Genomic DNA, 25,870 nt, shown 5'->3' with positions numbered 1-25,870 from the left:
GTGTCCCCTGTCCCCCCGTGTCCCTTAGTCCCCCCCGTGTCCCTCTGTCCCCACCCCCGTGTCCCCCTGTCCCCCCATGTCCCCCTGTCCCCAGTCCCGTGTCCCCCTGTCCCCCCATGTCCCCCTGTCCCCAGTCCCGTGTCCCTCTGTCCCCCCCCGTGTCCCTCTGTCCCCCCCGTGTCCCTCTGTCCCCAATCCCGTGTCCCTCAGCCCCCCCATGTCCCCCTGTCCCCACTCCCGTGTCCCTCTGTCCCCAATCCCGTGTCCCCCTGTCCCCTGCTCTGTCGCGACGCGGCCGCCAGGGGGCATCACGGCCCCGCGCGCGGGCTCGGCCCCGCCCACAGCGCCCCCTGGCGGCCGGGGGTGGGGGCGGGCGGCGCGCGCCGGGGCCGAGAACAAAAGCGCGCCCCGACAGCCAATGGGAGCCCGGCTGCCGGCTCGGCCCCCGCTGATTGGCGGAGGCTCGACCAATGGCGAGGGAGCGCTGCCCGCCCGTCTGAGCCCACGTGGGGACGGGGAAACGGGACCTGAGTGACCAATCCCGATCCGGCCCCGATCCATCAGTAATCTATCCCCGATCCACCCCCGATCCACCCCCGATCCATCCCTGATACACCCCCGATCCATCCCTGATACACCCCCGATCCATCCCTGATCCACCCCCGATCCACCCCCGATCCATCCCTGATCCACCCCTGATACACCCCCGATCCACCCCTGATCCACCTCCGATGTATCAGCGATCCACCCCCGATCCATCCCTGATCCATCCCTGATCCACCCCTGATCCACCCCCGATGTATCCCTGCTCCACCCCCGATCCACCCCTGATCCAGCCCCGATGTATCAGCGATCCACCCCCGATCCATTCCCGATCCACCCCCGATGTATCCATGATCTATCCCTGATCCATTCCTGATCCATCAGTGATCCACCCCTGATCCATCCCTGATCCACCCCCGATGTATCCCTGATCCATCCCTGATCCATCCCCGATCCACCCCCAATCCACCCCCAATGTATCCCCGATCCACCCCTGATCCATCAGTGATCCATCCCTGATCCATCCCTGATCCATCCCTGATCTATCCCTGTATCCCTGATCCACCCCCGACCCATCAGTGATCCATCCCTGATCCATCCCCAATCTATCCCTGATCCACCCCTGATCCATCCCTGATCCACCCCTGATCCACCCCCGATCTATCCGTGATCCACCCCCAATCTATCCCTGATCCACCCCCGATCTATCCCTGATCCACCCCCGATCTATCCGTGATCCATCCCTGATCCATCAGTGATCCACCCCTGATCCACCCCCGATCCATCAGTGATCCATCCCTGATCTATCCCTGTATCCCCGATCCATCCCCAATCCACCCCTGATCCATCCCTGCTCCATCCCTGCTCCATCCCCCATCCATAACTGGGCCTTCCAGTGGTGCTGGCAGCACGGGGGAACTGAGGCAGAGCCGTGAGCGGAGCCGGCGCCAGCAACGGTTCATATATTTATTCATAAGCCAAGTTATCCATAAAAAAGTTCCATAGTAAAAGGCCTTTACAGGAATGGCGGCTCATAAAACCTTTGTTTAACCCTTTGCTCCTTTTTTTTTTTTTTTTTTTTTTTCCTTTCGGGTTATTTATTTTTATTTTTTTTTTTAATCCTGTTTTGTGGGATTTTTTTTTTTTTTTTCTGTTTTGTTTTTTTAGTGTTTACACTGGAAAAGCCCCTGTACATATTTTCCGGGCAGCGGCGGCGGGACGGGCCAGCGTCCGCCGGCCCCGCGGGGTCCCCGTGGTCCCCCCGGGGTGTCCCCCCCGCGGTCACCCCACTATTGCACTGGGGACGGCGGCGCTGGGCCCCCCGCCCGGGGCCGAGCCCCCCGCCCTGGCCCCCTCTGTACAGCGCTCCCCGCTGTCCCCGTCCCCCCAGGCTGGGGGACACAGTGCACTGAAACGACCCCCCCCCCCACCCCCTTCCCCGAGGATTATTATTATTTTTTTGTGATTTTTTTTTCATCATTTTTTTGTCTTTTTTTTGTCTTTTTTTTTTTTTTTTTTTTTTGCTGTTGTAGGGTTTGGTTGTGGTTTTTTTTTTTTTTTTTTTTTTCCGTTTGTTTGTTTGTTTTTTTCCTTTCTCGCTTTTCCATAAAACTTCCCGGAAGAAATACAATATTTACAGGCAAAATAAATAGAACAACACACCTGATTTCTGCTTCACCTGCTGGCAAACAGTCAGAGGTACTAGGGAAAGTTATGGCTTGTAGGGGAGCCCCCCCCCCCCCCCCCACCACGCCCCCCGACGTGCCCCCAGTGTCCCCACGTCACCCTTTGCAGAAGAGCCGGGCGGGGTCAGCACAGGGTGGGCACCCCGGGGGTCAGCACAGAGCACCCCGGGGGTCAGCACAGGGTGGGCACCCCGGGGGTCAGCACAGGGCACCCTGGGGGTCAGCACAGAGCACCCTGGGGGTCAGCACGGGGTGGGCACCCCGGGGGTCAGCACAGGGTGGGCACCCCGGGGGTCAGCACAGGGCACCCTGGGGGTCAGCACAGAGCACCCCGGGGGTCAGCAGGGGCTGGGCACCCCGGGGGTCAGCACAGAGCACCCCGGGGGTCAGCAGGGGCTGGGCACCCCGGGGGTCAGCACAGAGCACCCCGGGGGTCAGCACAGGATGGGCACCCCGTCGGCGGTCACCAGGCGCCCCGTGGTGGGGTCGTAGGTGCCCGCCAGGTAATAGAGGTCCTGGCGGTCCTGGCAGCGGCGGCCGCGCGTCAGCTGCTCGTAGTGCTCCCGCCCCACCACCTGGCACTTGTGCGAGATGGTCTGCACGTCGTTCTCGTCCTCGTGGCACGACTGGTACAGCGCGTTCTGCGGGGACAAGGCGCCGTCACTGCCGCTGCCTGGGCTGCCGCGTGGCTAGCAGCTGGGGGGTATGGCTACCCGGCTGGGGACGTGGCTACCTGCTGTGGGATGTGGCTCCCTGGCTCCCTACATGCCTACCTGCTGTGGGATATGGCTACCTGCTGTGGGACATGGCTGCCTGGTGTGGGATATGGCTACCCGGCTGGGGACGTGGCTACCTGCTGTGGGATGTGGCTCCCTGGCTCCCTACATGGCTACCTGCTGTGGGACGTGGCTGCCTGCTGTGGGATAACGGCTACCTAGCTGGTGATATGGCTACCTGCTGTGGGATATGGCTACCCAGCTGGTGACATGGCTACCTACTGTGGGACATGGCTGCCTGCTGTGGGATATGGCTACCTAGCTGGTGACATGGCTACCTGCTGTGGGATATGGCTACCCAGCTGGTGATATGGCTACCTGCTGTGGGACAGGGCCACCTGGCCAGTGACAGGGCCACCTGTTCTGGGACATGGCCACTTGGCATGGTGCATGGCTACCTGACGTAGATATGTGGCTACTTGACACCATACATGGCTACCTGACGTGGTGCGTGGCCATGCGTGGCTACATGACATGGGACACGGCTACCTGGCATGGCATGGGGCTACCTGACACCACACCCGTCTACCACACATGGTGCATGGCTACTTGCCCTGGTACGTGGCTACCTCATGGCTCCTTGGCACGATACGTCTTGACACGATGTGTGGCTACCTGACGCGTTATGCGGCTACTTGACATGATGCACGACCACACGACGTGGTACCCGCCTACCCCTGTGGCCACCTGACTCGGCACGTGGCTACCTCAGCTGGCACGTGGCTCCCTGCCCCCGGAGCCAGCCCTGCCCTCACCTTGCCGTCGCTCTGGCGCTTGCCCAGCTTGGTCTCCTCGGGGTGGTAGAACCACTTGACCTTGACCACCATGTTGCTGGCCCAGGACTCCCACATGCTCTCGATGCGGCCGATGTAGGGCAGGTTGGGCCGCCCGGCCGACAGGAACACGGCGCAGTCGCCCACGCGCAGCGTCTCCTTGCCCCGCACGATGGCCTTGTAGAACAGCTTCCGCGCCTTGCCCTTCATGCCGCGCCGCTGGGGAGGGGACACGGGCTCAGCGCCGGCACAGGGACCCCCAGACCCGCCCTGCTGGCCTGGGGACACGGCTGGTGTCACCCGCACTGCCAGCTCAAGGGACACCGCTGGTGTCACCCGCACTGCCAGCTCAAGGGACACCGCTGGTGTCACCCGCACTGCCACCTCAAGGGACACCGCTGGTGTCACCCGCACTGCCAGCTCAAGGGACGCCGCTGGTGTCACCCGCACTGCCAGCTCAAGGGACACCGCTGGTGTCACCCACACTGCCAGCTCAAGGGACACCGCTGGTGTCACCCACACTGCCAGCTCAAGGGACACCGCTGGTGTCACCCGCACTGCCAGCTCAAGGGACGCCGCTGGTGTCACCCGCACTGCCAGCTCAAGGGACACCGCTGGTGTCACCCGCACTGCCAGCTCAAGGGACACCGCTGGTGTCACCCACACTGCCAGCTCAAGGGACACCGCTGGTGTCACCTGCACTGCCAGCTCAAGGGACGTGGCGGTGTCACCCGCACTGCCAGCTCAAGGGACACCACTGGTGTCACCTGCACTGCCAGCTCAAGGGACACCGCTGGTGTCACCCGCACTGCCAGCTCAAGGGACGTGGTGGTGTCACCTGCACTGCCAGCTCAAGGGACGTGGTGGTGTCACCTGCACTGCCAGCTCAAGGGACACCGCTGGTGTCACCACCTCCCTGTGCTGGCATTCACAGTTGGTGTCACTACGCTGGCTCGCTGGCTGTCCACATGCCACCAGCACCCTCTCCCATCCTGCAGCGAGTGCCACCAGCACTGGGCACCCACATGTCACACGTGACACTGGGTGATGTCCCCAGCAGCCTGAGCAGGCCGGGCTCTGCGGGCAGCACGTGGCACCTGACACGTCCCCAGAGTGCACATTGTCCCTTGCCCACAGACCTGTGCCCCCTGCCCCGAGCTGTGCTCCTTCCCTCCCAAACCGTGCCCAGGTGGGCGCCCATGGCGGGCACGGCCTGTGCCAAGAGCTGGGTGCCGGCTGTGCCGCGGCAGAGCCCGTGGGGTTCCTTACCTGCGTGGGGTTCCCCGACCACCTCCAGAGCTGGCGCGCGGGCAGGAAGGCGGAGATCTTTGGCCGGTTTTCCACCGAGGGCAGGCGCTGCCGCCGGGAGAACTCTTTGGCTTTGGCGAAGCTGAGGGGATCCTTGCGCTTGAGCTTGGCCTTGGGGCCGGCGGCGGCCGCCTTGGACAGGAAGCAGCGCTGGGGCGCGGCGCCCTTGGGCCGCAGCGCGTCCGGCTGCGCCAGCAGCGCCGGCACCGGGTGCGACAGGCAGGTCTGCAGCAGCAGCGCCGAGTCCTCGTCCTCCGAGCTGTAGGAGGAATCCTCGTTGTCCGAGGAGCACAGGCTGGACGTGGAGATGGAGCCGGAGCTGGACGAGGTGGAGGAGCCCGAGGAAGAGGAGGACACGGAAAGGCGCGTCATGAAGCGCGAGGGGACGTCGGCGCCGAGCCCGCCCGCGTCCTCGTCCTCGTCCATGTCCGAGTAGGAGCTGTGGCAGTCGCTGTCGCAGTTCAGGGCGAAGTCCCCGTGCCCCGAGTACTTGCGCAGCGCCAGCCCCACGGGCAGCGGGTGCGCGGCCGCGCGGCCCCTGCGCTCCCGGCCGCCCAGGCCGGCGTGTCCGTAGCCGTGGCTGCCCAGCGGCCGCTCCAGCCTGGCCCCAAAGTCCTTCTCGGCCAACAGCAACGCCTTGCACGTCTTGTTCTTGGGGGATGTCACCCCTTCGTGGTCCAGCTTGACCAGGTACTCGCTGCCCGCCGCCTTCCTGCGCCCGCTCCTGCCCACCTCGGCCTCCAGCCGCTCGGCTTTCTTGGAGCGCAGGAGCTTCTGGGCCGCCGGCAGCACCAGCCCGGCGCCGGCGCCGAAGGAGCCGTAGGAGCTGGCGATGCGGCCGAAGGAGTCGGCGCCGAAGGCGTTGCCGAAGACGGGGGCGGCGAGGTGGTGGTGGTGGTGGTGCAGGGGGAAGAGGGTCTCCTTGGCCCGCAGCTTCTTGGCGCTGCCGTTGACCTGGAAGAGGTTCTGGAGCACGGCCGAGCCCTTGTTCGCCGCCTTCCGCTTGGTCTGTGCCACGGCGGCCCAGCTGAGCAGGGACCCTCCGCGCCGCCCGGCCGCGGAGTCGCCCAGCGCCGGCCCCCGGCCCCCCGACAGCCCCTCCATGGCTTTGCCTGCGGAACACAGGGGTCAGGAGGCCACAGGAGCAGGGAGGGAGGGACGCTCTGGGGCTGATCTCCACCCCCGTCGTGCCACCCCTTGCTCCAGCCCCAGCTCCTCACCTTTCTCTGCACCCCAATATTCCCAGCCCCCTTAACCCCATCTTTGCATCCCAGCACCCTTCCATACATCCCTGCATCCTCCCATGAATCTGTTCCCCTGCCTACACCCCAGCACCTTTCCCTGCATCCCAACAGCCCTCCCCACACCCCAGCACACTTCCCCACATCCCAGTATCCTTCCCTCATCCCACAGACTCTTTCTCACATCCCAATGCCTTTCCCCCATCCCAACACCACCCCACTCATCCCAGCCCAGCAGGGGATCCTGCTCCTTCCCCTCCATACCACTTTTCTCCTTGCCGGCCGCCTTCCTGCCGGAATTCCGGGGGGGCTGGGGGCCGTGGTCGGGGCAGAGCGCGGGGGGCAGCGCCCCAGGGGTGCCCACGTCGCCACACGCCCGCTTCGCCCGCCGGCAGGAGCTGGACACCAGCAGCGCCGGGGAGGGCTCGGTGCCTGCGGGGAGCGGGGGGTCAGGGCGGCGCCGAGCTCCCCCCACAGCCCCCCACATCCCCTGACCCCACCCCGCCCCTCACATTGGATCTTGAAGTCGGGGGGCAGCAGGCGGATGTTGGACACAGCGATGTGTCCCGTGTCCCCGTCATCGAACTCCACCAGCACGGCGTCGGCGTCCTCCTCCTCCTCGTCGCTGGAGGAGCCTGCGGCACAGGGGGGCTGTTGGGACGGGCAGGGGATCCCCGGCGCCGCCCGCCCCCACCGGCTGACCCCAGCCAGCCTCACCTCGCACCACGTTCCCCGGATAGAGGCACCGGGATTTCTGGCTCCAGTAGGCACAGACGCGGGTGCCGGGTGGAAGGCTCCGCCGGGACTGCGGCCGGATGTCCAGGACCTGCGGGAAGCAGCGTGTCAGGGTTTGTGGGGTCCGGGACCCCCTCCCTGACCCCTCGCCCTGAACCCCACCCCGACCGCCCCCACTCACCGCCTCCTGCAGCAGCTGCTCCTGCGAGTAGATGTGCTGCCGGTTCCCCCGCTCACCCTCGATGATGATGCTGTAGCTGGGGAGGGGGCACAGAAGGGGTTCAGCACCCACCTTGGTGCACCCCTCAAACGGCTGGGACCCCCCCCCCCCCCCAAAATATCCGGGACCCTCCGGGAGCCTCCACTCACATGTCGGGGGGCTGGATGGTGCGCACGCTGCCGGCGTAGAGCAGGCTGTCCTCCTTGGGGATCAGGATGTGCAGCCCATCCCGCAGATCCTCCTTCTGGATGGCGCAGGCGTGGGGCACCCCCCCGCGTGCCCCCCCTGCCAGGCAGCCTCCCAGCTCCTCCTCCTCCTCCGAGAAGCTGCTGTTGTCGTCAAAGTCGAAGTCGTCCTCCACGGTGAAGCTCTCCAGGAGTTTGCTGACGGCCCGGCCCTTGCACTGCAGGAAGAGGCTTGGGGTGGGTGGGGGGCAAAGGGGGCCGTGCCAGAGTGGGGGGTCACCCCCCACGGGTCTCACCTGTTTGGTGGCCACTTTGCTCTTGACCTTGGCCAGCTTCTTGCCCTTGCTCAGGATGGTCTTGGCGCTCCGGGGGGAGAGGGCCAGCGAGAGTGCCCCGTTCTTGCGCTGCACAGGGAGGTCAGGGCCGGCCAATGACCCCTCTGTGTGACCCCAGCCCCCCCAGAGCTCACCAGGGCCTCCCACCACCCTCAGGGGTGCCCCCTCAGCTCCGCCAGCACCCACAGCCTGTGCAAAACCGGCCCCCATCCCTCTGCACCCCACGGCTCCATCAGCGCCCCACAACCACCCCCAAAAACCTGCACACAGGTCTCACTGGCAGCCCCCAACAACCCCACCCCTGCATTCCCTGGTCCCATTGGTGGCCCCAGCCCATGGAGACGCCACATCCCCCTGCCCCCGAGCCCAGGGGTGCCCCCAGCCCAGCCCCCACTCACCCTGAGGGCCGCCTGCAGCCCTTTGCTCTTGCGGGTGCCCTTCTTGCCCCTCTCTCCCAGCCGAGCCCCCTCGTCCCGCGGCCCCAACAGCCGGGGGTCGGTGCCCCCAAAGAGGCTGCTGGGGGGTCCTGGGGGGCTGGGGCCGCCGGGGGCTGGGGGCCTCAGGCTCTCCTTGGCCTTGGCTTTCAGCTTCTTCTTGCTGCCCTCGGGGCAGCCCCCCGCCTTCCGCCGGCCCGGCACCTTCTCCAGCTTCCCGGCTGCCCCCGGCTTCACCGGCCGCTGCTTGATCTTCACCTCCCCCTCGGGGCTGCCCAGGCGGCAGGGACCTGGCAGGGAGAGGGGTCAGGGCACCCCACGGGGTGACGGGGCTCAGGGGACCCCATGGAGGCCCAGGCTTGCAGCACCTCACAGTTGCCCACCCAGTCCCAGCAGGTGCCCCCCGGCGTCCTTGCCCCTGTGCCTGCCAGCATTGCCAGGGTCAATCCCGTTACCTAGCAGCCCCTGCCTTTCCTTTTTCTTCTTGGCCTTCTCATTGGCCTCCATCTTCACCACGGAGGATGGGGAGGGTCCCAGCACAGCCACCGGCCCTGCGGGCAGTGACAGCCCCGGCTCCTCGTCCCCCTCCTCGCTGTCCGTGTCACCCTCAGGCTCATCTGCAAGGGGAGAGGACAGTGGTGAGGGACTCCTGCACACAGGGGTGGCCCCTGCACCCCCACTGAAGAACTGGGTGAGTCGAGGCCGTGTGTGACCCCCTGGCATGAGCCACACCCCCCATCTGTCCTGCCCCCCCCAGACCCACGGCTGGACCCTGCACCCCCAGCTTTGACCCTGAACCCCAGTCCCGTGCCAGACCCCAGAACCCCAACCCCAACCCTCACATCCCCGTCCCCGTGCCAGATCCCACATCCCCATCCCCTGTCCCACACCACCTCACAAGCAACTCCCCATCCCACCCCTGTGGCCCATTCTGGACCTCACCCCATCACCCCCATCCCAATCCCACACCCCATCCCTGCGCCCGCCTTGCCTCGGAAGTGGGGGGGCTGCCGGGGACCGGGGTCCTGCCCCTGGTACTTGGAGCCCTTGGAGCCCTTGGGCCGGTTCAGCTTCTTCTGGATGCGGGCAGCGGGGTTGGGGTCCCTCCGGCGGAAGGGGCTGAGCCCGGGGGGCAGCCCCTTGCCCTTCACCTTCTGCTTCAGCTGTGACACCCCACGAGTCACCACACAGGGCAGAGGACCCCACACTGGGGGGACTCAGGGGGCGTTGGGGCTAGAACACACCCCCCAGACCCCGTGGGACTCACCGGGGAGCCCTGGAGGCTGCTGAAGGTGCCTCCAGCCAGTTTGCTCCTCTTCTTCTGGGGCTCGGGGTCCCCCCTCAGCTCGGCACACAGCAGGGACAGGCTGGTCTTCACTGCCCTGGGGGGGCACAGTGTGGGCACGGCGCCCGCAGGGCCCCCAGGGAACCCTACACCCCCTTGGGGGAGGGATCCTGCACCCCTGGATGGAAGCTGCACCCCTCAGCTTCATCCTGCACCCCCCAGAAGGATCCAGACCCCACGCTGGCTGGCTCCTGCACGCCCCAGCTGCCGTCTCCCTCCTCCCCTCCCTCACTAACGTTTTGTGACATAAAACCTGCAGATTAAATTCGTCCCCTGGGCCAAGGGGGACACGCGGCAGCAGTCACTCACTTGACCTTGCGGCTCTCGGCCCTGCCCAGGGCACTGGAGTGTTTCCGCTTCCTCGGCCGGCCCGGCCCGCGCCGCGCCGGGCTGCGGGAGCTCTCGTCACGCCTGGAAAACGGGGGGCACCGTCAGCAGAGCCCCCGCCGCCACCAGGGCGAGGACAGGCCCAGACTCGCTGCACAGATCACTGTCAGTGCTGTCCCCAGGCTCAGGACGGGGACGGGGACAGGACGTACTCGTGGTCGTGGCGCCGCTGCAGCCTCACCAGCTCCCGCTGCTTCTCCTTGTAGCGGCGCTGGAGCTCGGCCAGGCGCATCCGCACCTCCACCTCCTGCGTGTTCAGCTGCTCCATGGCCGCCTTCAGCGGGCACACCTGGGGTGCCGGGGGGGTGTTTGGGCACAGCTGGCAGTGCCAGCGGCCTCAAAGCCAGGGCTGAGGCTGGGCACAGCTCACCCCCCCCTTCCCACCCCCTCCAGGAGACACTCACGGCCTTGGTTTTGGGGGTCCAGGTGTACTTGCGCCGGGGGACGCGGGCACGGGGCGGGGGGGACACGGGCAGGGGGCTGAGTGCGGGGGGGCTGCCCTCCCGTCCCGCCGCCTCCACCAGCGACCAGGCGGCCGCCACCGTGGCCAGGTTCTGCAGGTTGAAGGCCAGCAGCTCCTCATCCTCACCTGCGGGGAGGGCAGGGGGTCAGCAAGGACCGACATCCCAGAGCCCTGCATTGGCTCCTGGGTGGGCTGGGGGGCACAGGAGCGGACCCCTGGCTGTGAGGGCCGTGGTGATTTGCCCCATCTGGCCCCGTGCCCATCCCACCACCCCATCCATGGGGAGTGGGACACCACAGCCAGCTCCCCACACTGTCCCCACCTGAACACAGCACTGGGTCCTCCCCTCCCTCCCGCCCGCAGGGCTGGGGATGTGCCAGGCTCTGCGGCCATTCCCGCTGGGGCCTCTGGGATTCCCTGGGGAAGCCGAGCTGGGAGGGAATCCCGGCGCCTGCCTGGAGCCAGCGCTGGAGCCGAGCCCTGGCTGCGAGCGGGGCACGGCATGGCACGGCACGCAGCCCCCCCAGTCCCACAGGACAGAGGGCACTGGAAGCACCAGGGGCGCTGGGAGTCACCAGGGCATGCTGGGGACACTTGGGGGGCACCGGGTGTCACCCACCTTCCCTGGCCAGGTCACAGCGGCGCCGGCGCAGCTCCAGGTCGGCGAGTTCGCTGAGCAGGGCGATGCCCGGGATCCCTGAGGGGTGGGGGGCAGGCGAAGGGGGGGCCGGGGGAGGCTCCTCGGGTTCCTCCAGCGCCGGCAGCTCCCCCAGGTCGATGCCGGCGGCGATCAGCGCCTCCAGCCCACCCGTGCAGCCCTGGTGTCCACTGGGGACGTCACCATCCTCCTCCTCCTCCTCCTCCTCATCGCAGCTGCCCTCTGGCTCCGAGCCATCGCTGTCGCCTTCCTCCTCCTCTTCCTCCTCCTCCTCCTCCTCCTCCTCCGCAGCGGGGGGCAGCGGGGAGAGCAGCGGGGAGCCCCCCCCTTCGGGCACGGGGTGCTGCTGCTCCGGCTGCTCCGGCGCTCCCTGAGCCACCTCCCGGTGCCCCCCGAAGGGCTCCTCGGTGCCGCCCCCGGCCGGCGCTGCCCCCCGCTCCCCGCAGAGCGGTCCCGGCGGGAGCAGCAGGTGGTGGCGGTGCAGCAGCGCGCCGGGACCCTCGGCCGGGGGCTCCCGCGGGGGGCCCGGCTCCCGCAGCGCCTCGGCCGTGGGGCTGAAGGTCCGGGACTGCTCGGGCTCGGCGGGCGGGGAGCCGGCGTGCACGGGGTCGGGGTCGGCCGGCTCGGCCGAGTGCGCCGCGGGGTAGCCCATGGCGGTGGCGGGGTAGCCATACCCGGGGGGCAGGTCTGCGGGGAGCGGGTGGTGATCAGCGGGGACGCCCCGGCTTTCCCCGGCCGCCCTCCTCCCGTTCCCCGTCCCCGCGGTCCTACCTGGCTCCAGGGGTTTGGGGTAGCGGCGCGGGGGCTGCCCCTCGCCCCGCGCGTCCTCGCCGCCGTCGCCGCCCTTGCTGGGGGCGGGCAGGGGGCTGGCGGCCGGCGAGCGGGGGGCCACGGCGGGGCTGGCGGCGGGGCAGGCGGGTAAAGTGCAGGGGGCCGTGGGCAGCGTCACGGGGCACTTGGCCGGGTGCCGCAGGGCCGGCGAGTGGCAGCACGGGGACAGCTTGGGGGGCGCGGGGGCCGCCGAGGTCAGGCCCTTGGCCGGGGGGTTTAAGGCAACTGCTTTGTGGGAGGGTTTGAGGGGCTTCTCGGGACCCCTCTCCTCCAGCTCCAGGGGCTGCTCCTCCGGCTTCCGCTGCGGGGTACAACGAGGTGGCACGTGTCACATCCCGCCCCACATCTCAGCCCTGCATCACACTTCCCCATCCAGCCCCGTGGTCCAGTCCCTGCCCCACTGCCTGTCCCCCACCCCCTCAGTCCTTCCCCACATCTGCCATGCCAGTCCCATAATCCACCCTCCACCCCAACCTCCATCCCAGCCTGCAGCCTCCAGCCAGCCCCACATCCCATCCCATCCCATCCCATCCCATCCCATCCCATCCCATCCCATCCCATCCCCAGCCCCCTGGCACCTGGCCGTGCACCTGGCGCTGGATCTCGAGGGCCTGGGCCGCCCGTTGCTGTTGCTGCTGCTGCTGCTGCTGCTGCTGCTGCTGCTGCAGGGCATAGAGCTCCTGCTGCCGCAGGAACTGCGAGCGTGGGTACACGGGGAGCTGCCCCGTGTGCTGCAGGTGGGCACCGGGACCCCGGCCCGGGTACATGGGGGGCCACAGCGACGCCTGGTCCATCACGTCAGCTGCCAGCAGAGGGGGGGCAATTGGAGACCCTCTTCAGGGTCACCCCACAGACCCCAGCAGTGCCCAACCCCAGCCCTGTGACCCTGGCAGCACCCCTAGAGACCTCCATCTCCCACCCCTGAACCCCAAAAGCACCTGCAAGGACCCCATACCCCTCCCCTTCACCCCCAAAAGTACCCCCAGGGACCCCATTAACCTTGAACACCCAAAAGTACCCACTGTGACCCCCCATCTCCCACCCTGCACCCCCAAGGATCCCCCCTCCTCTCTCTCAATCCCCCCCCAGCCTCCAGGACCTCCCTCCCCAGCACATGGTGGGGTCTCAGGCTCACCCAGCGTGTGGGGGGTGCCGTGGGTGGGGGGCTCCGTGGGGAGGATGACGAGCTGGGCAGGGGGGTCCTGGGCGAGGGGGAACACGGGCTGCATGGCGCTGGGCATGGAGGCAGGGAAGGCAGGGGGCAGGTTCTGGTGCAGAGCGGGGTGCCCGATGCCTGTGGGGATGGGAGGGGTCTGTCAGCACCCCTCTGCCGGGGTTCAGCACCCACCCAACTTCCCCCAAACCCGGCACCGACCGTAGGAGTGTCCCCCCATCCAGATGGAGGGGCTGCGGGTGCGGGGCAGCCAGTGCGTGTGGGCAGGGTGGGCGTGGGCGGCGGGGTCCCCCCCGAGCTGCCCCGCCGGCAGCGACGAGCCCCCCGTCATCATCAGGTGGGGGGTCAGCTCCCCGGGACACCCCCCCGACGGGTGCATCCGGGCAAACTCCACCAGGTCCTTGTTGTCCCTGCGGGAAAAGGGGACACACGGAGTGTGGGGGCAGCACTGGCATCACCCTCCCCTGCACCCCCCCAGCAGCACCTCCAGGGACCCCCATCTTCCACCCCTGCGCCCCAAAAAGCACGCACAGCACGTTTTCCAGCCCTCACACCCCGGCTCCCCCCTGTCCCCCAGCAGCACCGCTGGCCCCCATCACTCACTGGAGCAGGATGTCCCTCCCGGGCAGCCCCAGGCGCTCCTCGCACAGCCGGCCCCGCTCCTCCTCCGCCTCCAGCTCCATCAGGTGCACGGGGCGCGCGGTGCCTGCTGCCACGGGGACACCACGGTGGCATCAGCGTGGCACCGCCAGCCCCCCGCCGCCCCGGCCCCCTCCCCAGCCCTCACCTTTGACTCCAGCAGCCGCCCGCTGCCGCCCGCCGCCGCCGGCGCCGCCGGCGCCGTAGGGCTCGTGGCGGCCCAGCGTGTCCTTCTGCCGCGCCACGGCCACCGCGATGCCCACGGGCGGCTGCCGCACCTCGCCCTCGGTGCCGCCGGGGCCCAGCGCCTCGTGCTCCCGGCCGCGGGCGCAGTCCGGCCGCTCCAGCTCCGCCTGACCCTTTCCCGGTGGGAATTTGGCATCCTGGTGGGCGCAGCTGCCCTTGGCGCTGCCCAGCCCCACGAAGGGGGGGCCCTTCTGCCCCCCCAGCAGTGCCCCGTTGCTGTACTTGAGCAGGTTCTTCATGGCCGACACCTCGTCGGGGGCGTTGGGCACCTCCTGCGCCCGCACCAGCCCCGCGCCAAAGGGGTCCAGGTAGGGCCCCCCCTTCCGCTCCTCCGCCACGGCCAGGGGGGGCCCCTGGCCCTGCACCCCCCAGGGGGGCAGGGGGTGCCCGCCGTAGCCCAGGCCACCCAACTCCAGGGGCTTGCGCTTGCCCTCGGCCGCCTCCGCCTCGGGGTGCTGCTGGTGCCGGATCCGGGCCACCTTCTGGGCCGGGGGGTCCTTGGGGGGGCCCTTCTCTAAAGTGCAGCAGGAGGGGCCGACGCGGACGCCCAGAGGGTCGGGCCGGGGGGCGCGGGAGCAGTCGGGGGCGGGCGGCACCTCGAAGTAGCCCTTCTCCAGACCCGCCTTGGGCGCGGGGCACCGGCCGGAGAAGGGGGGTCCTTCGGCCGCGCCACCCCCCAGGTACTCCAGCCCCTTCAGCCGGGTGCCCGGAGTCCCCCAGTCCAGCCGCCGCTCCGCCGGCCCCTCGGCCTTCAGAGGGTGGTGGAAGGGGGCACCGTAGGGCTCGGCGCCCGCCTCGGCGTGCCGCTCCTTGCCCTCCCCGCGCTCCATCCCGCCGGATTCCGCCTGGAAGGAGCGGCTCTTGTCCGTCGGGGGCCCCACGGAGGGAACCAACGTGGCCCCGCTGAGCTTCAGCTCGCGGGCGGGGGGCTCGGGCAGCGGGCACAGCACCTCGGGGCCGGCGTGGAGCGGGAGGCAGGGGAAGGAGCCGGCGGCGGGCACGGCGTAGGACACGGCGTGGTGCAGCATCTGCCGCCGCTCCACCGCCTCGCCGTAGGGCTGGGGGGCCTCGGGGACCCCCGGCTCCCGCTCCTTGGGGGCGCAGCGGGCGGCGCGGGGCAGGGCGCTCCCGGCACAGCTGGGCAGCGCGGCGCGGGCACCGTCCCCGTCCAGCCCCTTGGACCCCAGCAGGCACGAGGCCAAGGGTTTGGGGCGTCCGTCGCCGGACCCCCGCGGCGGCACCCCCTCCTTGCAGTGCCCCTCGGGCGGCACCGGCAGCACCGCCTTGTGCCGCTCCTTGGGGTCCTCCTCGGGCAGCCGTTCCTTGGGGTCCCCCTTGCCCCCCTTCTCCTTGCCCGTCAGGAAGCGCTCGTAGTCCTTGGGGGTCTTGGGGAGGGGGCCGGCGTCCCGCTCCCGGCTGCAGGAGCCGGCGGGGGGCCCGGGGGCGGCGCGGGCGATGCCGGGGAAGCCGTGGCTGGCGGGGAGCAGGGGGGGCTGCGCCGGAAGGTTCCGCAGGTAGAAGTTATCTGGAGGGGAGGGCAATGGGTGAGACCCCCCGTGCAGCCCCCACCCAAACGGCGGCCGTGCCAGTGAGGGGAGGACTGGGATGAAGGGTTGGGCTCGTTAGGTCCATGTCCCACCCAAATAACGGCCCGTCAGAACCCCGTGAAAAGCAGGAGCAGGGCTGGGACTGGCACCCACCCCCCACCCGCTGCCCCAGTACCACCTGCTCCAGCACCGAGCCCCCCACCCCTGCCGGGCTGGGGACATACGCCCCCCATGGGGGTCCCCGGTACCTGCCTTTCTGGCTCTCGTAGAAACGGTGCTGGCCATAGAGCACGTTGCCATTGCCGTGGTGGTCCAGGTGGCCCATGGGCAGGAAGGTGGAGGCCAAGCTCCCGGAGAAGCGGGGATATCCCGGGGCTGGGGACATAGAGTCAGCGGGGCTGGGGTGGCACCCGGCCCCGGCATCCCAACCTGCACGGCTCCAGCTGGGAGCTCTCTGCAGAGCCCGTCATCCCCTCCAGGCTGGGACCCCTCCCACCCTCTGGGAACGGGGAGCGGGGTTGAGACCCCCCCCCCAGCCCCGTGTCAGCAGTGGCTGTGCTTGGCTCGGCTCGGCACGGCTCGGGCGGGCTGTCCGTCAGCCGCGTGCGCTGCCCGTCCCCGTCCCCCCGTGCCCCCCCGGAACGCCGGGAGCCAGCTGGCAGCCGGTCAAACTACCAGCCGGGCAGGCTGCCAGGGCCCCGCGCCAGCACCGCCGCCCCGCTCCCGCTCCTCCGGCGGGACGGAGACGCCGGCGCATGGGGGGGGCACAGGGACTCGGTTGAACCAGGGCTGCCCCCGGGGTCCCCACACTGTCACCTGCCCCAACAGGGGTGTCCCTGTCCGGGTTCATCATCACCAGTGACACGAAGTGGCCCGGCCTCAGGTGGAGCTCTGCAGCCCGGCACGAGCCTCTCTGGCCCCCCCAAACCCAACTGTGGGGTCTGAGCCCGCTCCCTGTGGATGCCCAGGGCGTTTTGGGGCACGACAGTGGCCAAACCCACCCTCACCACCCAGAAGCCGCTGACCCAGGGGGTCTGGATCCCATACACGTGGGCACTGGTAGGACGTGACCACCGGCACCGGGCAGAGCCATGACTGCCTCGGGCCACCCTGGACCCACAGCCATCCCCACCCCGGTGCCCACTCACCTTCGTGGGAGTGGGAGAACCAGATCTGGGAGGTGCCGGAGTGGGGCCCGCAGAAGGCCGGTTCTGGGGGGGAGGCGGCGGGGCCAGCGGGGTGGCTGGGCCCCCCCGAGCCCAGGCTGCCACTCAGGAAGCCCCCCATGAAGGAGGAGGGGGGGGCACTCCCCATCAGGCTGCTGCCGGCTGCAGGGAGAGGGCACAGTCAGGGGTGCTGACAACAGTCTGGGGGGGGCTGAGAGCAGTCAGGGGGGGGCTGTGCAGGCCCTGCTCGCATGACCCAGCACACCACACTCCCCTGTGCACACGCGTGTGTGCACGGCTGCCACGGGGCTGTGCAGCCCACGCTGCACCAGTGCCTCCCCTAGGCACACGCAGCCCTCGCGCCACATGTGTCCCTCCCGGGCCTGTGTCCCCTGTGCACACCCAGCCCCTGTGCACACATGTCCCTTGTGCTCACAGCCCCCCTCGCGTTACCATGTCCCTCGTGTCACCCTGTCCCTCGTGCACACGCTGTGCACGTCCCCTGCGAGCCCCCACGTCCCCTCATGCACTCGTGTCCCTGACACCCCCAGCCCCACGGGGCTCAGACGTGCCCCAGAGTGCGCGAGGCACGGCAGAGCCGTGCAAGGGGCACCAGAGCCCTGCCCTGTGCGTGCCCTAAGCACTCACACAGGTGTGCCAGCAACGTGGGAGGCTCTGCAAACACGTGTGGCTCCCCACGATGCTGCTCCCCCCCAGGGGACACCGGCTGCTCCCGGTGCTGGGACAATCCCAAGCTCCGGGAACATGGGCTGTGCCGGGCCACGTGGGTGCACATGTGTGGTGTGTGTGTGTGTGCGCACATGTGTGTGAGCACAAGGAGGGGGGACAGCCCTGGCCCTGACCCTGCTGCCTCCCCCGCAGCCCGGGGGGGCCCCCAGCACCCTTGGGGAGGCCCATGGCCGGCGCTCCCCATCCCGCCCCCCCATCCCGCTCCCATCCCGGCCAAGCCGTGAGATCATGGTGGAAACTTCGGAGCTGGTGGCCAGCGGCCGGGCGGGGGGAGTGGGAATGGGGGGAGCCGGGATGGGGGGGAGCCAGGATGGGGGAGCCGGGCTGGGGGAGCAGCTGCCCCTCACCGTGCGGTCCCACTCCCCACGTCTGTGTGTGCCGGAGCGGCCGTGGCACGGCTCGGCACGGCTCAGCACAGCTCGGCACGCGTGGCGTGGCGCGGAGCAGAGCGCGGGCTGGCTGCCCGCCCGGCCTGGGCAGGAAGCGATGCTTTGCTCTCTAAGCCGGCCCACGCTCCCCGGCTAATCCCACCGGGATGCCTCTGGGATGAGTGTCGGGATGTGGTTTCAGGCAGCTTCGCTCCTTCCTCCGTGGCGAGGCCGAGCCGGGCAGGGCCGCGTGGGCCGGGGGCACGGCCGCATCCCACCCACATCCCTGGGAACCGGACGCGCACCGGCATGGGTGGGCGCATCCCGCTGTGCCAACGTGTCCCGGGGGATCCCTGCCTGGTGCTGCCCGCGCAAACCCACCCTGTGCACCACAGCCCCGGCCGTGCCGCGGGACCCCGTGCGGGCGTGGAGCCGGCAGCGTGCCGGGCGGGAAGCCGAGGTTTCCAGAACGAGACTTTTTCTGGAAGCTGAGAAACGGGCTGGAAAAAAATAACCCCTCGCCCCACCCCGATGGCGGCGGGGCCGCGGCATCCCGGGAGGGCTGTGGGGCCGCCGCTCCCCGCCGCCCACCCGCTGACTCACGGGTCCCCCGTGGCCAGCACCGCCGAGCCGCATTCCCACTCGCCGTGGCCCCCTGCACACTCACGCTCTGCCACGCTCAGCACTGAGCAGGGGCAGGGAGCGGCCCCCCGGTTCTGCCCCTCCAGGCCACGGTGATGGCGAGCACAGGACAGGGACGGGTGACTGAGGACGCGCACAACTCGTGTCGCTGATAAGCCAGAGCAGCCCATGCTGCTGAGACCGGGCACAAGTCGTGCCAGCGATGAGCCGGCAGTGCCGGTGGCTCCTCCCCGCGCCAGGACGGGCACAGCACCGTGGGGCGGGCTGCCAGCACGGGACAGATGGGCTGCGGGGTCCCAGCCTGGCCCCCCCACCGCCCCCCGGCAGCGTCACCCTGGGAACTCCCTGGCTGGGCTCCCCGAGGCCGGTGCCGTGACTCAGCCCCGCCGGCATCGCTCCCGGCTCCGGCACGAAATTTCCCTTGGCTCTGAATCCGCAGAGGGTCACACGTGTGACGAGTGTGCCAGGTCTCAGCACGGCCACACCGACAGCGCTGAGAGGGGCGGGGGGCACCGGGGAGACTCAGGAGGGGGCAGCAAGAGGTGCTCCCTTCCCTCCAGCTGCTCCTCGCCCCCTCTCCAAGTGCAGCACAGATGGGAATGTGTTGGGAAGGCAGAAAGTTTCAGGGCCAGCATATGGAGAGGGGGCCGTGGTCCTGGGGGGGTTCAGCCCACGGCTGCTCTGGGATCCCCAAGGCGGTGACAGACCCAGGACCGCGGCGGTGGCGGGGGGGACGTGCCCAGGGTTGGGTTTCTCCCTCGGCTATTTTGGGGCTGGAACATTCCTAATGGAGCTGAGGCCGCGGGCGGAGGGCCGGGAGCTGGCAGGGACACTGGCAGGGGCAACCCGTGCCCCCCCACAACTGGGCAGGGGATGGCGGGCAGCCCCCCATGTGCTTCACAACCCACACGGCCCCTTTAAAAATTTGGCAAACAGGGAATAAACAGGCTCTGGCTCCCTCGGTGCTGTAATTCCAACTGAATCCATATTGTTACGGCACTAAATGAACGCTGCAATGGTGAAATGCTGCCGAACGTGCCCGAGGGGCCAGGAGGGTGATCCCAGCATTGTGTGATGGGTTATCCCCTCCGGAATGCCACTGGCAGCTGTGCTGGCCACAGCCACTGCACACTCAGTGCTTGCACACCCACTGGGGCCACATGTGCAAAGGGCTCACGAGGGTGGTGGACAGTCCTGGCACAGCTGGGAAACGCCGCTGGCACGGCTGGCACGCACCACTGGCACAGCTGGCACACGCGTGCGCTCAGTGCGCGCTCCCTGCACACATGACTTTCACACTCAGAGCACGATTTGCACACCCAGGGCACAACCTGACACACGCGTGCCTTGGAAGACCATTGCTGGAGCACAGGGAAGCCAGGGAGTGTCCAGTCCCGGGGGTCCTGATGTCCCATCCCACTCCTGATGTCACATGGATGCCATACACATGGACCCTTCCCAGGAACCCTCCAAAATGTGGCTCCAAGGGCGCCCTGTGCAGTTCCTGTGAACGTCACACATGCGGATCCTGGTGGGGGGAGGACCTCGTCTACCCCCGCTTCCCCCAGGGCTGGGGGACCCCAGCACGAGGCAGGGTCAGAGCCTGCCCTGGGGTGATGCTGTGGCGCAGTCAGGGCACAGGCAGAGCTGGGGGTCCCGAGGAGCCGGGGGCACCCAGAGTGGCCCCAAAATTCTCCGTGGAGCCCATCCACCCCCCATTGTTCCCCGGGTAGTGCCAGGGGCTGGTGGCAGCTGCCCGTCCCCCAAGGCCTGGCACGTGGCAACATCTCTGCCTGGATCCAGCTCATGACTAAGGAACAGTGGAAGCACTCGGGGATGACTCTGCGAGAGCCGGGGTAATTCCGCGGGATCCGGGCTTCTGCACATCCCACTGCTCCCACCGGCCACGCTCGGCCCCCGGCGCCTCGTGGCTACCAAGGAGCAGCCCAGTTAATCTCCAGATGTGGTTTAACTTTGACACTCACTTTGGCAATGCGCCGCACGGGGGGCTGGGGGGAGCGGGGAGCCCCTGCGCCGGAGCTGCGCCGCGGCCTCCGGCCCCTCGTCAGATCCCGTCTCCGGGGAAGCAGCCATGCAGAGCGGCTGCAGCGCTGGCACCTGGCCCTGTGTCACCACCCAGCCAGGGGCACCGTCCCCACCCAAATCCCCCCTCAAAGCCGTGCCAGGAACCGCACGGCGCCCGGCCTGCGGCGCGATCCAGGGAGGGGACAGGTGTGGGAGCACATCCAGCCGCTGGGACGCACCCTGGGATGCACCAGGAGCTGCACTGTCATGGCCAGGCCGTGTGCCAGCGCCAGGATGAACACCAACACTGCCACTGCCAGGCTGCGGGGCAGCACCGGGACGCACACCGGGACACACACCAGGACGCACACCGGGACACACACACACACACCAAGGGCCCAGCCACACACCGGCACGGCCACACTGCTCCTGGCCCAGTGGCATACAGTCCGACAAAGTCACAACTCTCCACTGGTCCACAAAAACATCCGAAAGGCAAAAATTGCGGCCAGGCCCCAGCGTGGCTCGGACAGGCCTCTGACAGAGTTTCCCACCCTCCGTTTGCGGCGGAGGCACCGGGACCCCCGGCCCTGCTCAGCACGGGGTGTGCCGCGCCAGTGGGACCCCCTACAATTGGGGTGCAGGGGCTGCACCCCCGCCTGGGTGGTCTCTGGTGGCTCCGGGGGTCTCCATCCCCCCCTCCCCGGGGCGGTGCCGGTGCCAAACCCGACGCCAGCCGGAGCGTTCGGATCCACGAACGCGCGGCCCTGAGTTACGGCTTTAATAAAACCAAGGAAAACAGTTTTATCTCTCGTTCCCAGGGCGGCCGCCGGGCCCGGCAAAGGCTCCTGGGAGGTGTAGTCCGGCCCCACGCCGGGAGCCATTTGGGGGAGCGCGGCCGGTGCCCCCCTCCCCGGGCCCGCCGTGCCCCCCGGGTGCCGCGTGCCGCACCGGCATCGCCCCGCCACGGCCGACCGCGGGCTGGCTCCGTGCGCTGGGTGGGGTAATTATCAATCATCGGCGTTAATTACCGCGCCATGCTACACCACGGCTGCCGGCACCGCGGCCGGGCCACGCCGGGAGGACACGGGGTGCTGGGGATGGGGACCCCCCTCCCGCCGGCCGCTAAATTATCCGGTTTATCCGCCCCAGCAGCGTTCCGGCCGCGCGGAGCCTCGCAGCGCAGCTCGCTGGGAAGCGCTCCGGCTGCGCCGGCCCTGCCAAAGCCGGAATATTTTTAGCTCGTTCTGTTGTTGGGTTTGGCTTCTCTGTTTTTTTTTTTTTTTTTTTTTTTTTTTTTTTTTTTTTTTTTCTCCTCTTGTTTTTTTTTTTTTTAATTTTTTTTTTTTTTTAATGTTTTTTTTTCGGCGCGTTTCTGCCGGGGTATTTTTAGCCGGATCCATGTTATTTTAACAACCTCCGGTGCATTCGGGCTCCCATGTGGCGCCCAGGCCCCGGCGGGTGTGAGGGTCCTGCACGGGGACGCGGCCGCGGCGGGAAGCCGGAGGGAAGCCGGAGGGAAGCCAGCAGCACCCCGGCGCTGGCGTCCCTCCGGGATCCCCTCTCCGGTAACCGCGAGCCGGAGAGCAACCGAACCCTCATCCCGGGGCCGGCGCCTCCAATCCCCCATCCACACTCCTCGCCCAACAAAGCTGGGGCAAGCCAGGGTGGCCCCCCGAGCCCGGCGGTGGTCCCGGCAGCAGGGCCGCCGGCACAAAGCGAAACCGCCCCGGCCGCGGGCTCGATCCGGCGCCGCCTCCCCGGCACCCCCCGGTGCCCCCCGCTTTCCACCTCCCTTCCAAGAACCCCCACGGCTGCCACCCCCCCCCCCCCCCCCGCGCCGGCCCGGCCGTGCCCCCCGCCCTAATCCACGCACTAATTGTAATCCCATTAAAGCAGATATAATTTTATTAGTATTCACAGCTCATCAAGGCGGCGACAATAACCGGCGCTGCCGCCGTGCCGCGGCCAGACAACCGCCTGCGCCGGCGGGAAGCGGGGGGCCCGAGCCGGCACACGGCTCCCGCTCGGGCTCCATCCCGGAGCTCGGCAGAGCCGGGGGCTCCCCGCCGGCTGCGCCCTCAAAGCCCCCGTGCAGCGAAGCCCGGTGCAGGCGCCGTGCACCCCGGTTCAGCCCTGCCCGGCCGCAGCCGAGCACATGCCGCAGACAAAGCCGCGCGGGCAGCTCGCCGCGGATGCCGGATCCGGTGACCCGGTGCCGGTTGGCCGTGCCGGGCTCGGCCGTGCGCCGCGCTTTGTCCAGCTCCGGCAGCTGCCGCGGCGAACGCGCGCCGCCAACCCCTTCGCACCCTGACACTTCGGCGCCGAATATCGAGCCCGGGCTCGGTGACCTTCCACCGCCGCCCCACGGCCCCGCGCATAACGGCCTCGTTGTTCGCCCCGAACGCGCCTCCTCGTCCCGGCTCCGGGATCTCGCCGGCGCAGCGCGGGGTCACGCTCCTCCCGCGCCGGCGGAGCGGCTGGGTGGGGGGGGATGTCCCCCGTGTGCGTGAGCCCTCACCCCAAAAACCACCGGGCGCGGTGACAGCGAGGTCGGCACAAAGGGAGGCCGAGCCTCCCGGGGCCGTGCCGAGCCTCCCGGCCCTTCCCGGCCCCCCCCCCCCGCACCGCGGGCGCCCCGACCCCTCTGACCTGTGTGCGTGGCCATGGAGATGGGCGCCGGGAAGTACTTGGTGGGCTGGAAGTGTCCGGGGGGCTGCACGGCCCCGTGCGCCGACCCCGCCACGCGCCCCGTGCCGTGCCGGTGGCCCAGGCTGCCCCGCTCCGACAGCAGCCGCGGCGGGGGCGCGAAGTCACGGCCGTCCATGCCGGGGGCACCCACCCGCGGGGGGGCTCGGCGGGACCCCGACACGGCTCGTGGGCGATGCTCAGCGCCGCGCCGGGCCGGCTCGGCGGGCGTCGTGCCGCGCTCCGCGCCGGGGCTGTCGGTTCATCCTCCGCTCCTGGCACGGGGGGAGAGAGAAAGGAGAGAGTGAGAGCACAGCCAGGGTGGGGGGTACGGCCATCACTGCGCCCCAGAGCCCCCGCGCCCCAGCACTCCGCTCCCCGCTTCCCCCGGTACGCGGCCCGCTTTCTCCGCCGTTCGCAGGGCCCCGCGCTCCCTGGTACCACCGGCGCGCGGTCCCCGCTCTCTGCCGTCCCCTGAGCACGGCCCCCCTCCTTTTCCCAGTACTCCCAGTTCATGATCCCCAGTTTCCTCAGCGCACGGCCCCCCCCCCCCTCCCCCCACTCCATGTTCCCGGTGCTCCCGGAGCGCAGCTCCCCCTCTATCCAGTGCTCCCGGTTCCCAATCCCGGTTGCCCGGAGCTCGGGCCCGGTTCCCGCTGCTCCGACCGTTTCTGGCCGCTGCTCGGGTTCCGGTTTCCCGGCGCTCGGTTCTTTTATCTCTCCCGGTTCACCGACCGTATCTCCCTGGGGCTCGGCCCCGCTCGCCCTCGACTTCCCCGCTTCCCGTTGTGTCCCCGGTGCTCGGCGCCTCCCTCGCCGCGGTTCCCCGCTTTCCTTCCTTCCCCAGCCCCGGTTCCTCGGTGTTTCCCCGTCTTCCCTCCAGCCCGGTTCCCCCGGCCCCGCTTCCCCGGTATTACCCGCTGTCCCGACCCTCCTCTCCCCGGTTCCCCGGTCCGTCCCCGGCGCCCTGCCCCGGTTTCCCGGTATTTCCCCGGTCTCCCGGCCGCGGTTCCCGGTCTCTGCCGGTGCCCGGCCGCGGCTGCCGCCCGCCGGGTCATTGTTCTGGCAGCGCCGGGGCCGGGGGGCCCGATCCGGCGGGGGGAGCCGGGCACGGGCCGGGCGGCGGCGAACAAAGGGGCGCGGGGCGGCGAGCGCGGCCGGGGGGCGCGGGGGGCCCGGCCGGGACCGCGGGGAGCGCCGGGGCGAGCCCCGGGGGAAGAAACGCGGGCCGGGAACAAAACATGTGAATTTCCTTTAAATAAAGCTGAGGAAAATATGTGGAAAAGGATGTTTTGCTTTTTTTTTTTTTTTTTTCCCTTTTTTTTTTTTTTTTTTAATTTGAGATTTAAAAAAAAACCACAAATGTAAAGCGAAAAAAAAAATTAATGGGAAATAATTGAAAGGGAAAAATATTTAAAGCAAAAAATTGAAGGCAAAAAGGGCTCGATACGAAAATGTTTGAAGGCGCAAACGGTTCAGTGAAGCAGCGTTTGATGAGCAAATGATTTAATGAACAAATGTTTTCACGCACAAAATTTTAATGAACAAAATTTTTAGACGAAGCGTTTTGAAGAGACGGGTTTTAAGGGGAAAATGTTTTAATATATAGAGATGAAAGGGAAAATATGTTTTAATGGGAAAAGATGAAGGGGAAAATATTTTGGTGGAAAGAGATAAAGGGAAAAATATTTTAGGGGAAAAAAGATGAAGAGAAAAAATATTTTTTTAGGAAAAAGACGAACGTAGAAAATATTTTGATGCCGGAAATATGCAAATAAATATTTAGGTGCAAACAAATAAAGCGAAAAGATAAATAATAAGGTAAAAACGCAAAAAAAAAAAAAAAACAAAAAGGAAATCTGCAAAAAATGAATTGGAAAAACTGCAAAATAATTAGCGCCACAAAAAATTTAAAACGTAATAAATCCAAGTAGGCAAAGAAAAAAAAAAACATAATGCCCAAAACACAAATAAAAATAATGCCCAAAACGCAATTTAAAAAAAAAATTAACGCCCAAAAACCAAAATAAATAACGCCAAAAAAAATTGTTAAGGCGTAAAAAAAACAAAAAAACACCAAAAAAAAAGCAACAAATAAAAAAAAAAACCCAACAAAAACAATAACCCCGGGAGCGCCCGAAATTAAAATAACCCCCAAACAACAACAACAACAACAACAACAACAACAACAACAACAACAAAAAAACCCACCCGCGGATCGCAGTTACTTACCGGAGGGGCGTTCCGCGCGCGGGGCGAGTGCGGTCCCGTGGCGGGGGTGCGCAGCGTGCTCCTGCCGGTGCCCGTGCACTGCCCATGCACCGGCTGCTCCTGCAGCAAAGGGAACCGGGGGTGTGTGGTTGGGGGGGGAGGGTGGTGGTGGGGGGGGGGGGGGGGGGAAAGGGGGGGGGGTGGGAAAAAGGCGGGGGGGGGGGTGTGAGAGAGGGGGGGGGGGGGGGGGACCCCGCCGCGCCTCCCGCTCACGCCGCGCGTTCTCCGCCGGGGCGGGCGCGCCCCGCATGCTAATGAGCGCGTGCCCCGCGCGCGCGCCCCCTCGCTGATTGGCCGCCGCGCGGCGCTCGCGCCCCGCCGGCCATTGATTCCTCCCCCCCCCCCCCCCCCCCCCCCCCGCCCCCCCGGCTCCATTCTTCCTCCCGGCGCGCGCGCCGCGCGTCAGGAGAGCGCCGCTCCCCATTGGCCGGCGGG

General features: G+C 67.7%; 1 protein-coding gene across 1 annotated transcript; it reads right to left on the bottom strand.

The window, feature by feature from the left end:
* Window positions 1–2,567: 2,567 nt before the first annotated feature.
* Window positions 2,568–25,509, bottom strand: BAHCC1 (BAH domain and coiled-coil containing 1). Its single transcript, XM_053960198.1, has 27 exons — window positions 25,397–25,509; window positions 23,129–23,439; window positions 16,674–16,853; window positions 15,778–15,900; window positions 13,881–15,503; window positions 13,697–13,802; window positions 13,295–13,503; window positions 13,055–13,213; window positions 12,498–12,721; window positions 11,860–12,220; window positions 11,050–11,775; window positions 10,372–10,556; window positions 10,120–10,256; window positions 9,890–9,991; window positions 9,503–9,617; window positions 9,227–9,398; window positions 8,691–8,852; window positions 8,200–8,525; window positions 7,763–7,870; window positions 7,431–7,684; window positions 7,243–7,318; window positions 7,044–7,152; window positions 6,839–6,961; window positions 6,591–6,758; window positions 5,047–6,197; window positions 3,760–3,996; window positions 2,568–2,869 (listed from the first exon to the last, which is right to left on the bottom strand). The coding sequence occupies exons 2-27, from the start codon at window positions 23,301–23,303 to the stop codon at window positions 2,663–2,665; spliced, it is 7,518 nt and encodes a 2,505-aa protein (XP_053816173.1). The 5' UTR covers window positions 23,304–23,439; window positions 25,397–25,509; the 3' UTR covers window positions 2,568–2,662.
* Between the last annotated feature and the right edge of the window lie 361 nt (window positions 25,510–25,870).

This window comes from Vidua chalybeata, chromosome 19 (assembly GCF_026979565.1).
Source record: "Vidua chalybeata isolate OUT-0048 chromosome 19, bVidCha1 merged haplotype, whole genome shotgun sequence".
NCBI lineage: Eukaryota > Metazoa > Chordata > Aves > Passeriformes > Viduidae > Vidua > Vidua chalybeata.
This window is presented reverse-complemented; position numbering and strand designations above follow the sequence as displayed.